We start from the raw sequence: 17,136 nt of genomic DNA on the forward strand, positions 1-17,136 counted from the left end.
GAACAAGAAATACATCATTGGAGAAAGAATAATGTATATTTAATACTTGTGATCATGACCAAGATTACTATTCCCTATACATTTTATTTGATTTTTTATATGTTTTTGCACACATTAAAAAATTCATCTTTTAATATTAATTAGCAATGAAATTGATTATATTTTAATTTTTACTATCTCTTCACATTTATTTTATTCTATTTTATATTTGACATAATGCTATTTTGGGATTTGGGATATGATGATTAGCAACTCCCAGTAAACAAAACAATTGGCAGAACTCGAAGCAATAGCAGAACTCATTGAATCTTCAACATTCTTTGGGGAGTCAACTCTCTTGATTGAGTTTTTAATCGCACAGTTCATCGAATCATCAAGCTTATCTATTAAGTCTTCAATCTTTTCGAACGAGTCTTTAACTTTACCGTTCACAGAATACTATCGAACTGTTTTGATTGAGTCTTCAAATTTAAAATTCATGGAATCTTGATCATCTCACTCATATTGCCTCTCCATTTTTATTTTACAAAAATATTAACATGAATTGTAGGAGATGAAATGATCATCTGGTTTTATAACAAGTAGTATGTGAACTATAGAGAAATGAAACGCCAATATGAGATGGATGAATTCAATTGCATTGGAAAATAAATATAACACATACTCCAACACTGTTTATTCGAAGGGCAATTTTGAAAAAAAAATAATTCACTCTTAAAATCTGAAAAAATTAAATATTTTGGACCACAAAAAAAAGCTAAAAAATCAAATAAAGTGGACCAAAAGAGTAGTGTTTTGCTTCCTAAAACGCCATGAAAAAACCTAAGTATCAGAGCTAATCATCTAAACAGTCCTAAACCTTAAAACAATTCTTTATAAACCGCTTTAAGAACTTTATCAACAATACTTTATTTCTACCAAATTCTTATGGCTTAGAAGACGATAGTATAACAACTATCTGTGATTACATGTCAACTTAAGTTAATAGTATAAAAAAATTATGCATTATCAATGAATACAACAACTATCGGTTATTACAAATCAACTTAAATTAATAGTTTGAAAAAATTATGCAATACATTAAACTCTTTCTTTAATTGTCTTAACGTACCTTTAACTCTCAAATTTTGATTCCAACTCTTTACAGTCCACAATCTTTTTTAGTCCTTACAAATTTGGACTGCATAGTTTCCACGCCTTACATACAGTAAGAACTTAAGCAAAGTCTAAATTACCGATGCAGGTAAGTTTTTACTCCTTACGTATGTATGATATATGGTAATAGATACATCCAAATGGGATTTTTATGTTTCTTCCTTTTCTCTCTCGCTAGGTGCAGCGAAGAGCTAGTTACCAATTTTACTATACTATACAAGTTATTTTTATTCCGAATAAAAGAAGTGTAAAACAACTAGACAATATAATTCGAGCAAATATTATTGATGTAAATATCGGGTGCGAATAAATATTTTTGCTTGACATTTCACTTCAAATGGTTAAAATTAGTGCTCGATCGTCCGTCTGTATTTGGACTTAAAACCTAATTTTCTCCTAACTATTTATGCATCTATTTTAAAATTTGGTTCCAACGATTAGTTAAATTAAAATATAATAATCAAACTAAAAGCCATCAACAATCCATTTCCCACCAAAAAAAATAAATAAAAAAGCCTTCAACAACGTGCTTCTTTCCACTTATTCTCCCACCACCACTCTCCTCCGTGCACGCCGTCGTCAACCACCCGAAAAATGGACGTAAACATTAAGGAAACAACCATAATTCTCCCATCAACACCTCCTTTCGCCGACGATCACGTCCTCTCTCTTTCTCACCTAGACACTGATATAAACCTGCATGTTACCTTTCGATACCTTCGGGTCTACGCCAATGACCCGGAAAACCAAACCCGAGCACAACCCGACCCGTTTCAAGTTGTCACTTCCTCCCTCTCCGCCGCCCTCGCCTGTTACTATCACTACATTTGCAGTTGCCCGTCGTGACTTGGACAACCGCCTAGAGCTCCACTGCCACGCTGGCAGTGGAGTCCCCGTGACACGGTGGATTGTTTCTTGAGTGAAATTAACTATACCTTGATGATCCAGAATAAAAGTTCGTCGAGAAGTTAGTACCCGACCCGAGAGAGGAAGATGCTTTGACCCGACCCTTTATTCTCCAAGTGACACGGTTCAAGTGTGGCGGGTGGGTTCTTGAAAAGCCGCGATACATCACTCATTATGTGATGGACTCGTGGCGACCCTTTTTTTCAATGCAATGGCGGAGCTGGCTCATGGGGCGAGCCGGGTAAAGTTTGAACCGGTTTGGGACCGGTCGAGTCTGCTTGGACCCAGGAACCCGCCCCGCGTCGATTTCCCGTTTCATGAGTTTCTTAATCTGGATAAAAAACTCTTTGCCGTACATGGAGTCGGATAAACCGGCGGTTCGAGAGTGTTTTAAGGTGAAGGATGAGTGGTTGGACCGGCTTAAGGGATTTCTTCATGAGCAATCTGGTTCAAATTATACTACTTTTGAATCCTTGGGAGCTTTCATATGGCGGGCAAGGTATGTCCTACTCATATAAAAATTGACTTGTTTAATATTCCCTCTTTCTCAATATATATTGGAACCATTCAAATTTCGAGCGTCAAATTTTTCTTTGTTGCTTTATCTTATCTATACTGTTCCTTGAGCAGGTAGTTTATCGAAAAAAGTCTCTCTATCTTGAAAAATAGGGGTTAGGTCTGAGTACACACTGCTCTTCCCAAACTCCATATATGGGATTACACTAGATTTTTTTCGTTACAAACGATGCCACATATATATATTGAAACTATCTTTAGTTTTTGCTAATTTATTTATAATTCTGTTTGCCGAGGGTCTTCCGGAAACGATTTCTCTACCTTTTTAAAGGCAGGGGTAAGGTCTGCCGTAGTGGCGGAGGCAGGATTTCTGCCAAGGAGTTCTAAAAATACAAAAGTTAAAAAAATTAAAAGACACTGTGGCTAGTGGAATTGAACTAATGACCTCACAAAGGTTTTGAACCCCTTGACTACTAAGTTATGCTTTTGGCCTGTATTAACGGGATTCAAAATATAATATATTGAGGTAAAAAATAGATTTTGCCTTATATATACAGTGTAATTTTTCTGCGATCCGCCTCCTAAATTCGCCCCTGGGTCTGCTTACACTCTGCCCTCCCCAGACCCCACTTGTAGGACTACACCAGGTATGTTGTTGTTGTATTTATAATTCTGTTAGGGACTAATTTCTCAAAGTGTGAAACAGGGTAAAGGCTACTAAAATCTCTGGTGAAGAGACGGTGAAATTTGCATATGCAACAAATATAAGAAGAATAACAAAACCACAATTACCTCCTGGCTATTGGGGCATTGGCTGTGTCCCAGTGTATGTTCAACTCCTTGCAAAAGACCTGTTGGATCAACCATTGTATAAAACTGCAGATTCAATCAAGAACAGTAAATACAACACGACCGATGAGTACGTTCGATCCTTCATCGATTTCCAGGAGCTTCATTATCATGAAGGAATCACAGCAGGTAATCTAGCACTAAATTTGTTGTCGTCTTGAAATTAGAGGTTCAGAATTTAATATTTGTTTGGAAATTTGCGTTTTCAGTCCCTCAAAATATTGACAAATTTGTATTTTGGTTCTTTGTGATAATTGACTAAGCACATTTAACTTTCAAATAATAGAAATGTGTAATTTTGATCCCTATGCTTGCCAAACTTCACATATTATTTAGCCGTTACCAGGGGCGGATCTAGCGTAGCGGTGCCAGGTTCATCCCAGTACTTTCGATGCGGAGCATAAATTTATAACAACAACAATAACAAACCCAATATATTCCCATAAGTGGGGTATGGGGAAGGTAGTGTGTACGCTGACCTTACTCCTACCTAGTGAAAGTACAGAGGTTGTTTCCAATAAACTCTCGATTTAGAAAGAAGAAGAAGAAGAAGAAGAAGAAGAAGAAGAAGAAGAAGAAGAAGAAGAAGAAGAAGGGGGAAGAAGACGAGAGGGGAAGAAGAAGAGAGAGATAAGGGGAAGGGTGGGGGGGAGGGGGAGAGTAGAGCATAAATTTATGTGTAACAATTATCTAAAATAGGAACAAATAGCATATATAAACCTATGACTTTAACAATATAATGAGTTCGAACTCATAGAATTCAAATCCTTGATCAGCCTTTGACCGTTACACCATTTACCAGTAACTAAGGGGCTAAAAGTGCTAATATCCGTTGTTGAAATTTTAGTAATTTATTATCTATAGTATATATGTTGGATGTCGAAAATATTGGATTCAATTATATCTATTAACTAAAATTTTGATCTGCCTCTGCATGTAATAGAGTAAGTGGTTTCACTGATTGGAGACATTTGGGACATGCCACCGTTGATTTTGGATGGGGTGGTCCTGTGACTGTTTTTCCACTTTCTAGGCACTTAGTTGGTAGTATTGAGCCATGTTTTTTCTTGCCTTATTCTTCTTCTAGTGACGGGAAGAAAGATGGATTCAAAGTATTGGTATCTCTTCAAGAAGAAGCAATGGTTGATTTCACGGAAGAGATGAAGAAATTGGAGCATGGTCTTTCTTGATTTTATATGGAGAGTTTTGGTGGGTGGGGTTGGGGGCAGGGGCGAAGCCACCCTATGGTTAGGGTGGTCAATTGACCACCATTTATCGGAAAATTACACTTCGTATATAGGTAAAATATTACGTTTTAGAGGTACATAACATATATTGAACACCCTTTGTCAGATTTTTTTTACTTATTTCAAGTTTGAACACATTGAGAAAAATTCTAGCTTCGCCACTAGTTGGGGGTGTGGGATCTTATATGTGAGGTAATAAGAGTTATCAAGAATGATCATCAAATAAAAGAGCTCTTACATCATTGGTGGCTTTTCAGCATTTTCTGTCTAAGTTGTTGACCATCATCTCACCTCCCAGATGAATTTCGGCATACCAATAACGGTTTGTTTGGATGGTTGCTACCTATTATGTTGTATCGTATTGTTACTTTAAATATAATGTTTGTTTTGATTGTTACTTGATGTGACGACCCGGCCAATCGTCTCATGAGTTACCGCTTCGTTTTCCCTATTTCTGCTTTTTTATGCTTTGTTTATCCGTGTTATGTGATATCGGATTGGTCGGATCGAATCCGGAAGGAATTTGGTAAGGTTTGAGACAATAGTCTCTTTTAAGGAAGTTTAAGTTGGAAAAGTCAATCGGATGTTGACTTATGTGTTAGAAGCTCGGATGTGAGTTCCGATGGTTCGGTCAGCTTCAGGAGGTGATTTGTGACTTAGGAGCGCGATCGGAATGAATTTTGGAGGTTCGTAGTAGATTTAGGCTTGAATTGGCGAAGTTGATATTTTGGCAATTTCCGGTTGGTAGGCGAAATTTTGATATAGGGGTCAGAATGGAATTCCGAGAGTTGCAGTAGTTTCGTTGAGTCATTTGGGATGTGTGTGCAAATTTTCAGGTCATTCGGACGTGGTTTGTTTGGGTTGTTGATCAAAAGCGGAATTCGGAAGATTTTAGAAAGTTTGGCTTGAATCCGATGTGTTTTGGGTGATTTGATGTTGTTTGAGGTGTTTGATGATTGGAACAAGTTTGAATAAGGTTTTAGGATATGTTGGTATGTTGGTGCCTTTGGTGGAGGTCTCGGGGGCCTCGGGTGAGTTTCGGGTGGTCAATCGGACCATTTCGTGAAGTTTGGAGTTGCAGGTTCAACTGTTGCAGATTTTTTTACTCTTCGTGTTCGGGAGTGGACCATCGCGTTCGCGAAGAGTCAGTGGAATTTAAGCCTTCAGGTTCGCGAGGGAGGCTCCACATTCGTGAAGGGCTGGATGCTCGTGCATCGCGTTCGTGAGAAGGGAGTCGCATTCGCATAAAGTCTTTTGGTCAGCTGGGTCTGAGGTCGAGTTATTCATCACGTTCGCGAGAGAGGAGGTGCGTTCGCGAAGAGTAAGTCTGAGGAACCATCACGTTCGCGATGGCCTTGTCACGTTTGCGAAAGAGGAAAATTGGTCAAAGTAAATTTGTGCTTCGCGAACGCGAGGGTTTGAATTTGAACTCTTATTTGGTATGTTGTTATCTTTCAAAAAATATTTCTATTTTGACGTTTCAATTTCTAAAACTTTATATATATATATATATATATATATATATATATATATATATATATATATATATATATATCATTTAAATTCTTAGATAGCCGACTAAAGTGAATTTTAAATTAAGAATAATATCTTCACTTGCATCATTACAAAGATAATATATATATATATATATCTTCACTTGCATCATTATAAAAATATATATTATCTTTATAATGATGCAAGTGAAGATATTATTCTTAATTCGGAAAAGGCCTAAAAATGCCACTCAACCTTTAGAAATGGTCTATCCATGCCATCCGTTAAAAAATGCTCATTTCATGCCATCCATGTCGTTAAAAAGGGTCAATCCGTTGCTTGTCTATTACCCTTTGTTATAGTTTTTGAGCTATGGGTTCATATATACTATTTTTATAATTTTAAGAATTTTTTACATATAAATTTTTGCTCAGTGTGAAAAGTTATGGGTTCAATTGAAACTGTTGTCAACACTCTACAGATGCCTCTGCCTATATATATGTACAGTTTTTTTCTTTGAATCATTAAATGTTAAATTAGTTGACTGTTATTATATAACATTTCATATATTGTCTTGAAATTAGCAAGTAGTTTTTTCTCGACACCATACTTGGCTTAACCTCAATGCAAACTACTCAAATTGCATTTATATTCAAATTCAGATATCATATCAGTTTGTTAGTAATAGTGATTTTTTTAAAATGACACATAATGTAAATTAAAAAAATATTCTAAGATATTCTTGTCTTATAATCTATGTATTTGAGTTGAAAACAATATTTAAAATCGATGATATCAACTTCCAAAATTTTTATACTTAACATAGATGAAGTAGAAGAAGAAATTCGATGTCATCTCCTACTTCTGGTTTTTAGATTTTTCATACATTTTTCTATATTTATTTTCTTTTATCTTATTTATAATGTCTTTTTTTTTACAAAAAATTAATTTATTTCTCTATAAAAGGATGAGTTTAAATAGAAATTGTCTAGATAAGAACTTTATTTATATTTTTAGTCTTTAGTTGAAATTCTTCCATATTTTCTTTTGGCTTTATCTAATCAACCTAAATAAGTGCTCGCCTTACCACTTAAATTAAAAAATTGAAGATTGTGTAATTTAGATATAATCCATATAAAATATATGTATAATCGTGTGTTGCCAGTATATCATTTATGGATATTAGCCATAAAAAGTAAACAATAAATCTGGCTAGATATTTATGTAAATATTCCATAAGATTTTGATTTCTTGATTTTATCCATGATATGACTTCTATTATAATAATTTTAAAAATTCTATAAAATTCAAAAATATCTTATCCATTTTTTTTAAAATTACATTATATTAAAAAATAATCCCATTTTGAAATAATTTGTTTACATTTTAAAAAAAAATATTTCATGTCATACCAGTTTTTTTAATATACTTTTTGTTACACTTGAAAATTGCTATAGAAACTATCAATTAGAAACCAATGGCCCTCTTGTTGACTTCGAGAAAAATAATTTTTCACATAATCTAGTGATTCAAAACTGATATTCTTCAACAAAACAATATTAAACACGTGCAATACTGGCTTGACTGCAGCTAAATGAAGAGGTTTCATCTTATACCCATCAATTCCTAGTAGGTGCTAAATAAAAATTAATGATAGCAAATGTATAGGCAAAATTTTGTTATTTGTTTGATGTCCATTTATACCAATTGATTCTTCCAACAAATGTTTTTCAAAAAGGAAAAAAAATAATTTTTTGAATATTGACTGACTTTTGTGATGTTTCTTTCTCCAACATGTAGATTTACTTCATTATATATGTAAATAAACTTTTATTCGATTTTTAAACTCTTTTTTATTATCTGGATAACCATAGACGTGTACCCTATATGTTACATTTATTTTAAAATAAATTCGATTTATTCAAATCTTACTATATTGTATTAAAGAACTTAATTATAGGGTTTTAAATGTGAAATAGCTTTATAGTTGTATGGAATAGTTTTTTTTACCACAGGCGCAGTAGTATTTAAATAATCAGAAAGATAATAAAAGTTCCTAGCATGATTGCATATGACCATTAACCAAATTAAGTATGATAATTTGACCCCAAAAAAAGATAAATTTCTTTTTTATTTTAACTCAAATTTAAAAACTTTATTTATAAATTCAAAATTATTCTTTAGGTATACTAAATGTAATTATATCAAATCTTAAACATAGTCAAATATAGAATAAAGTTACCATATACTATTTGCATTTATTAGCTTGTCACTTGGCTTAACCACAATACAATTATATATGGTAACTTTCTTGCTTTAATATATACTCCATATATATTTCCAAATAAAAAAAAGTTAGGGTTCTGCCGTTCAGTGCTGCCACCATCTGCCGATAATAATTTTACTTTGTATCCTATTTTTTCTTAGTAATTTTGCAAGTTTATTCTTCATATTGTTGGTGCGTGTCGTCATGAAACGACGACAAATGATACAATCTATTAAAACGTTGTATTCTTCAAACAATACAAAACAATACAGTACAATACAATACTATACATTATGAAATAACTTGTAACAACAATCCAACAAGCTGTAAAAGTACAATGAATTATATATAGAGCTTATAGAATTTGGAAAATGGAAACTTAATTAAGAACCTTGAAATAGTCAAGACATCCTACTAATTAAGGTAGTAAATCAACAACAACAACGATCTAGTAAAATCCCATAACGTAGGGTCTGGGGAGGGTAATGTGTATGTAGACCTTATCCCTATTCTGATGGAGCGGAGAGGTTGTTTCCGATAGACCCTCGGCTCAGGATAATTAAGGTAGTTAATCAACAGTGGAAATTGGGCAGCTCATTTGCCGAATCTCCACAACACATAGGTACAGTAATTAACTAATTATAACACAGAACTAGTAAAGAAACAAAGTCAATATACGTATATCATTTAATTTTGATTCAATTCCGACATAAATTTTTCATCAGAATTAGACTTAAAATTTGATTAGAACTCTATAAGAGAGAATTAGTTCTGGTTAAACGCGCTCATTGAATAAGTAGTGAAATTAATTTGATTAGGCCGATACATTATCTTTTAGTTGACCCGATAGTGCAAACAATAATTTACACCGTCCCTGTATAGAAGTTTTAACTCTATATAAAGGAAAGATACTGCATATTTATTTATGCACTCAAAACAAGCCATAACAATTGTTTTCAGGGAAGTAGCACTTTGACTCTACGTTATAAATCTCAACTACTATCCAAAATTAAATGTCCCAACCCTGACCTTTCATTCTGATATATCGACGTTAGAAAGCTCAAGACTGATGCATAGGTTCATGTTGCAAAAAGTGTTCATGAAATTCTTAAATGCATTGCTCGCCTAATCAGTTTCAAAGTTAGGAATTTATATAAGGTGATTCAAAAATGTTATACCTGAAATTTAGACATGTAATCTAAAGAAATTTTTGAACTCCTCATTTGCCACTTAGTTAGAATATCAAGGTAATATGTAATGTATGTTTTTAATTTTTATATTACTAGAGTAGGTTTATGAAAAATAAATACGAAACTCTGCAGTGGACGCTCTTCTCTTCAACAAGAGTTCGGATCGAACAGAAGAGCAGGAGATATACTTATAGACCAAGAAAAAAATAGCCCGATTAGAACAAACTGTAGTAGTAATAAAGAAGAATATAATATCAACCAATTAAAATAAAATTCTCAAGAGAATTACACCGAAAGGGGCTTAATTGATACAATAAGACAAACTACTGTTTGAGATCTCGAGGATCTTGAATATCAAATAATGCAAATTATAAATTAGAATGAGCACACAGCAACAAAAGCCGACCCTTTGGGGAAGCACACATAAGATTTTGGGAGAGAAAACAGAAATCCTTCAAATAAGAGGATGAAAAGGATCTAAAAATCAAGGAAATGGTGAAAATTGATAGAAGTGAATGGTTTGATCATTACTAGTAGTAGGTTGCTGGAGGAGGTGAAGCATGGGTGGCAGATTGCTCGTATTTTGCAGGTGGTGGAGGTGAGGCATAGGCGGGAGTTTGCTTATAGTAATTCGTTGGTGGTGGAGGTGAGTAGTATGATGGCAATTTTTCATTGATCTTTGGCAGAGATGGTAAGTCGTAAGTTATAGGTGATTGCTCGTAGTATTTTGGTGGAGGTGGAGGAGATTTGTAGGAAGGTGTAGATTCTTTGTAGTACGGTGGAGGGGGAGACTTATAATTGATTGGTGATTGCTCATAGTATTTTGGTGGTGGTGGTGGAGAGTTGTATGACAATGGTTGCCCATAGTATTTTGGTGGAGGTGGAGGAGATTTGTAAGAAGATTGTGATTGCTCGTAGTATTTTGGTGGGGGTGGAGGTGACTTAGGTGATTGCTCATAGTATGTTGGAGGAGGTGGAGGTGACTTGTAATACGAAGGTGATTTCTCATAATAAGTTGGTGGTGGTAGAGATTTATAATAAACTGGGGACTTGTAATATTTTGGTGGTGGCGGAGACTTATAATATTTAGAGGGAGCAGGCGATTTGTAGTACTTTGCTGGTGATGGCGACTTGTAGTATTTTACGGGAGCTGGCGACTTGTAGTAGTTCTTTGAAGGAGCTGACGACTTGTAGTATTTTGCGGGAGTTGGCGACTTGTGGTATTTTGCGGGAGCTGGTGCTTTGTAGTATTTTGCAGGAGCTGGCGCTTTGTAGTATTTTGCATGTGATGGCGACTTGTAGTAGTTCTTTGAAGTTGCTGGCGACTTGTAGTATTTTACGGGAGTTGGCGACTTGTAGTAGTTCTTTGAATGAGCTGGTGACTTGTAGTATTTTGCGGGAGCTGGCGCCTTGTAGTATTTTGCGAGAGTTGGCGCCTTGTAGTATTTTGCGGGAGCTGGCGATTTGTAGTATTTTGTGGGAGCTGGCGACTTGTAATATTTTACGGGAGCTGGAGATTTGTAGTATTTTGCGGGAGCTGGTGACTTGTAGTAGTGCTTTGCAATAGCAGGTGACTTATAGTAAGGAGTAGGTACTGGGTACTTGGGTGGAGATGGTGATTTGTAATACTTCTTAGAGGTGTAAGAAGGTGAGGGAGAAGCATACCCATAAGAGTAATCAGCAACAACAGTGCTGGCTATAAAGCAAATTACCAAAGCAGTTACAAGTAAAGGCAATTGCCCCAACTTCCCTAAGCTTGTCATTTTGCTTATGCAGCCAACAATACTTAGAAAAAGAATGAAAAGAAGTAAAAACTTGTCTTGAATAGTGAGTAGGGAGCTTTGGCTTTTATATAGGAACAATATTATCATTTTAGGTTTGTGTTATTGGCACCCACTAACATTATAGCTAAGTCAAAATATATATGGGCTCGAACTTTTCTATAATTGCTTCATGGTTAGCCACTAAGATGATATAGCATAGTCCAAATAAATAATAGGCAATTACTAAGTGGTTAGCTTTTTTCTGGTGGCAGAAAAAATAATTTACAGATAATAAATATTAAAAGCGGAGAAAAAAAATAAGGATGCCACGACTTGCATCTCATTAGCGAATAATTAAGTTGACTTGTACGAATAATTACGGTATATTGAATTTGAAGTTCGGGATATTCCATGGATTATCTATCCCGCCTCTGATAGATTATTATTATACTGAAACTCCATTATATTATATTGTAACTCCAGCATAATATATTGGAACTCCGATATAATTTTTCCAAATTTTGAACTGTGTTTTCGTTCAAATTTATCTTTACATGAAAAGTGGCTAAATTTCGATTACTTTTGAAACTATGACTATTTTTGAATTTCTCCCTAGATAATACCACCATTTTGGTATTAACTCTATATCCATGGATTATCTATCCTGCCTCTGGTAGATAATACCACCATTTTGGTATTAGTTGTCACACCCCAATTGAGGCGATTTTCACATACTTGGATTGAATAAGTGTTTTTGAATCGGATTGATTATTATTCATCATTCTATCTTTGTTTTTGGCATTTGATTGGTAGATCTAAGAGAGAAATATTCGGGGTTTTGGCAAAACTTTTCTAAAGTAAAAAATGGAGACTTGAACCCCGATTTAGAGTCGGTTTTGGATGAAACTTGTATATTTGGACTCGTATTCGAATGGGTTTTGGATGAAACTTTTCTACCCGCATATAGTGATATTGCCAAATGTATCAAGACAAGAACTAAAATTCAGAGCTCAGGAAAAGGGAAAAGAGAAAATAAAAAGGAATGCTAGGAAGGATTAAGCAGAAAATGTTTATTACCGGCAAAAGAATTATATCTAGCAATACCGCTGCAGTTAAAAACTATAATAAGGTCTGTAGCTGCTTTTCGATGCCAGAATTTTCACAACAGATTGTCTCTAGTAATGACTGCCACACCTGGATATTTGGAGTCGAGGCTAGAGAGATCATGTCCTCCAAACACATTATTGCAGTGTGTAAATCACCTACTTGGCAAAGACCTTTGATAAGAGAATTCAAAGTCTCAACTCTAGGCCAAAAGGAATTGCTTGACATTTGCTCCAATATCTTACTTGCTTCAACATATTTACCATCTTTACATAACCCATCTACCAAAGTTTCATAAGTCTCATAGTTTGGCGCGCAACCTACTTGCCTAGACATCCTTTCCAAATACTTAACAGCTGAAGTAGATTTTCTTTCATGGCATAGGCCTTTTATAACACCATTATACAACTTAATATTTGGAACACAGTTTTTCTGCATCATCTCAGAATCAATGACCGCAACTGCCTCATCAACCTGGCCATCACGACACAATGCAGATACCTTAGCTTCATAAATCCACACCGATGGTTTGAAGCCTCTGTGATGCATTTCCTTCAGAACCTTGTTACCTTCATCAATCTTTCCTTCAGCGTAAAAGTCAACGGCCATTGCACTGTAGCTATCTGAACTGGGAACTATGCCTCTTATCAGAGCTTCATTAATCAACACTTTCATATCTTCTGTATCTGCACCATTTTGGCATCGAAAATGATCAATCTGCTTATAGCATCTTTTCGGAGCTTTAAGTCCTTTCCGCAGTACCTTGCCGAGAATACTAATGGCTTCCTCCCCTTCTTCATTGTCGCATAACGCTTCCAATAGAGTCCGATATACAACAACATCTTCACCACTACCCTTTTGAGATATCCTCCAGAACATTGAGTACAACAGATGAGTAGCCTCATTGAGCCGCTTTTCTTCACACAGACCCCTCATCAAGATCCTATAACTCTCTTTGTTTGGATAGCAGTTCTGGTAACTCATCTCTTGGAAAATATGCAATGCAAGGTCTGACCGTTTCAATTTACAAAGAACATTCATCAACAAATTTAAGAAATAGGCCCGAGACTTCACTTCCCATCTACAAGAGTTCTCAAGGAATAACTGATAAACTGATTCTAGCTTAGATTCTTCTACCAATATCTCCAAAAGAGTATTCAAAGATCTTGTCCAATCTATACAATTGAACTCCGGAAGAGACTTAAAAAGAGACATGGCTTCATTTGTTAATCCAGCTTGTGCGTAACTACTAATGGCACTGACAAATATTGAGTCATGACACTCACATGAGTCATCTTTCATCTGATTAATTACTCTCTTCATCTCAGCTGTTCTACCTGATCTGCCTAAAATATTAATCATAGTGCCATAGACAGGACCATTATGATGGTAAGTTGGATACTTGAATTTTGCTTCGTCAAAGAGTTGAAGCGCTTTTAGTGGGTTCTTCTGGCTCTGTATTATCTGTGAGAGCTGCTTCGGCGTTAAAACCCTTGGCCATCTTATGCCCATTAGCAGCAGCAAACTTGATGGATTCTGAAACAATAAAGAAGAGAAATTATTATAAAAGGATGACGATTTCATAAGAAAGTCGAGACAGGGCATAACACTTACAAACCTCAAGTTGACATCCAAATTCAGCTCGGTTTCACAATTGAAACATAACAACATACAAGATAATATCAATTTAAGTCCATGGCAGTACGCGACATATACTTATCATCCTTATTATTTTCCAACTAAAGTAGACTTAGGCAGTTCTAATTGGCATATAACATCTTCTTTTAATAGTAAAATTGAGAGTGATATTGAGAAAGCACGGCAGCAGGACTCAAGCAAACAAATAATACAACCAACAATCGTGCCAATCTATCAACTAACATTCCGGTGTGCTAACTTGCACTGCCAACGACACTATGACAGGAGTACGCACGCCCACCCATCACTAAGTTCATGCTCTACCCAATGGTGGAGCCAGAAATTTAACTAAGGGGAGTCAAAATATAAATAAGTAAGCACACAAAGAAATCAAGGGGAGTCAATGTATATTCTATATACATAAAATTAAGCATTTAACGTGTTTACACCATGTAATTTTCCGACTAAGGGTGTCAATTGACTCCCTTGCCAATGAGTGGCTCCACCACTGGCTCTACCCTAGTCAAGTAGGCCGTGGTTACTCAGAACTTCACCAGCGGGCTCACTTTGTCCCCTGCGACAATTCATCAAACATGTTGTGTGTAGTTTAGTGAGTGAGTTTCGCGCATGCGAAAGAACCCCGACACCCTCCCAAATCCACATGGGAATTCAAGTTTATAGGAAAAGAGCACATCCAACACCACAATTCAGTCACCGCATCACACTGAAATCACCAGCAGACATAAAACTCACACCCCTACAGAACTAGGGGACTAGGGGGAGAATTGCGGAGAGGAAGAGAGAAGACAGACTAGGAGAAGAGAAGAAGATTGTTACCTGGTCGCGGGTGGCCCAAGTCGAGCGTGGTGGCCGGAGAAAGTGTGTGCAGTGGTGAAGGTAATGGGAGGAGTTCCCGGGGGGGGGGGGGGGTGAAGGGAATTAGGGTGGATTTGAAATGTCCTTGTGCCATGCCCCTCGTTAAGTAACATTAACTTTTTATCTGCGTACGTACGACAACAACAACAACAACAATCCAGTATAATCTCACAGGTGGGGTCTGGGAAGGTAATATGTACGCAGACTTTATCCCGACCCCGAGGAGCAGGGAGGCTGTTTCCAGGAGACCCTCGGCTCAAGACAACAACAAGAGACGATACATTAGTACAATCAATAAACTCATACTAAAATAACATAAAATAACAAAATAACAGCAATATAAGAAATATAGGAAATACGGAAAAGATGGAAGGTATACTAATATCCAACGGATAAATCCCTGCATCAGTATCTGATCAGTAGCATCCTAAGATTAACTCCTAACTAACTAGTCTCACTCTAGTATGCTGTAGGAATATCCGCAACTTCCCCTATCCTACAACTTTAATGGTCGACCTCCACAATTCCCTGTTAAGGGCCATGTCCTTAGTAATCCTAAGACGCGTCATGTCCTGCCCGATCACCTCTCCCCAATACTTCTTAGGTCTCCTTCTACCTCTCCTCGTGCCCACCACAGCCAGTCGCTCACACCTTCTCACCGGTGCATCAGTACTCCTCCTCTGGATGTGCCCGAACCATCTGAGTCTTGCTTCCCACATCTTGTCCTCTATGGGGGCCACGCCCACCTTCTCTCGAATATCTCCATTCCTAATCTTATCCATCCTTGTATGCTTGCACATCCACCTCAACATCCTCATCTCTGCTACTCTCATCTTCTGGATGTGTGAGTTCTTACCCGGCCAACACTCGGTCCTATACAACATGGCAGGCCTAACCACTGCTCTATAAAACTTACCTTTTAGTAACGGTGGCACTTTCTTGTCACACAGGACTCCCGTCTCTAACCTCCATTTCATCCACCCCACCCCTATACGGTGTGTGACATCCTCGTCGATCTCCCCGATCCCCTGAATAACTAACCCAATGTACTTGAAACTACCCCTATTAGGGATGACTTGAGAGTCAAGCCTCACTTCCACTCCCGCTTCCGTCGGCTCGACCCCAAATTTGCACTCGAGGTATTCCGTCTTCGTCCTGCTCAACCTGAAACCTTTAGACTCAAGGGCATGTCTCCAAACCTCCAGCCTCTCGTTGACGCCGCGTCTTGTCTCGCCAATTAGGACTATGTCATCAGCAAATAGCATGCACCATGGCACCTCCCCTTGAATATGATGCGTTATGGCATCCATCGCCAGGGCGAATAGGAAAGGGCTGAACGCATACCTATGAAAGTTTTCTATTTTATAATCCCAACTAAATTCCTATAAGTTATTTTTATATATAATCTTAAATATCCTTAGTAAAATTTCTGACTCCGTCACCAGCGACATAAATAATAACGATTTATATTACCGAATCTAACTTGTTTAAAATCGAGACTTAATATTATTGTTATTTATCTTGTTTTTACGTTATCAATCATGGGGTTCCCGTGGAAGTTCTGGAAACATAAAAGAGACATGTTATAGGCAGGGGCGGCTAAAGCCTAAAGCAAGTATCATATTGATATATATATATATTTTATAAAAATTGTTATAATTTAAATTGGTATTATGTGACATGATTAATTCTTGTACGAACGTTATATGAATTTTTGGAATAGTGCAATGTATAAATCCACTATTTTTGCTTCTTCTAATAAGCGATCAAAAATTCTAAAAGATAGTGTATCTAACCTAACTCTTAAATCATTATCTCAAACATGTCAGAAAGTCCTATCAAAAGTATCAAAGCTAAGATTTCAAGCTCCACAAATATGAGATATTTAAATAAGTAGAAGCTTATTAGGATCCAAAAATTAAAAATGAAGCTATTTGTTAAACATATGAGTTTGAAATTTTTGAGTTTTAATTAGGCATGACTATTTTTTTGGTATATTTTTCAAAGAACAAAATTTGATTGAACCCCCTTTGTTCAAGCTAGCTTTGCCTTGGGCATAATGTACATTTTAATATTAATAGAGTATTTTTATGAAAAATAAATACGAAAATACCCATAAAATTTTGATTGAC

General features: G+C 36.2%; 2 protein-coding genes and 1 pseudogene across 2 annotated transcripts; 1 reads left to right on the top strand and 2 right to left on the bottom strand.

Moving 5' to 3' along the window:
* The first annotated feature begins 1,740 nt into the window (after positions 1-1,740).
* On the top strand, positions 1,741-4,616 carry LOC107760233 (tetrahydroanabasine acetyltransferase-like; annotated as a pseudogene).
* A 5,256-nt stretch (positions 4,617-9,872) lies between these two features.
* On the bottom strand, positions 9,873-11,394 carry LOC107794672 (uncharacterized). Its single transcript, XM_016617184.2, has one exon. The coding sequence runs from the start codon at positions 11,384-11,386 to the stop codon at positions 10,154-10,156; it is 1,233 nt and encodes a 410-aa protein (XP_016472670.2). The 5' UTR covers positions 11,387-11,394; the 3' UTR covers positions 9,873-10,153.
* A 1,053-nt stretch (positions 11,395-12,447) lies between these two features.
* Positions 12,448-15,040, bottom strand: LOC107794660 (pentatricopeptide repeat-containing protein At1g05600). Its single transcript, XM_075237566.1, has 2 exons — positions 14,966-15,040; positions 12,448-14,026 (listed from the first exon to the last, which is right to left on the bottom strand). The coding sequence occupies exon 2, from the start codon at positions 14,000-14,002 to the stop codon at positions 12,506-12,508; it is 1,497 nt and encodes a 498-aa protein (XP_075093667.1). The 5' UTR covers positions 14,003-14,026; positions 14,966-15,040; the 3' UTR covers positions 12,448-12,505.
* Positions 15,041-17,136: the final 2,096 nt, after the last annotated feature.

Source organism: Nicotiana tabacum, chromosome 18, assembly GCF_000715075.1.
Source record: "Nicotiana tabacum cultivar K326 chromosome 18, ASM71507v2, whole genome shotgun sequence".
In the NCBI taxonomy this organism is placed as follows: Eukaryota; Viridiplantae; Streptophyta; class Magnoliopsida; order Solanales; family Solanaceae; genus Nicotiana; species Nicotiana tabacum.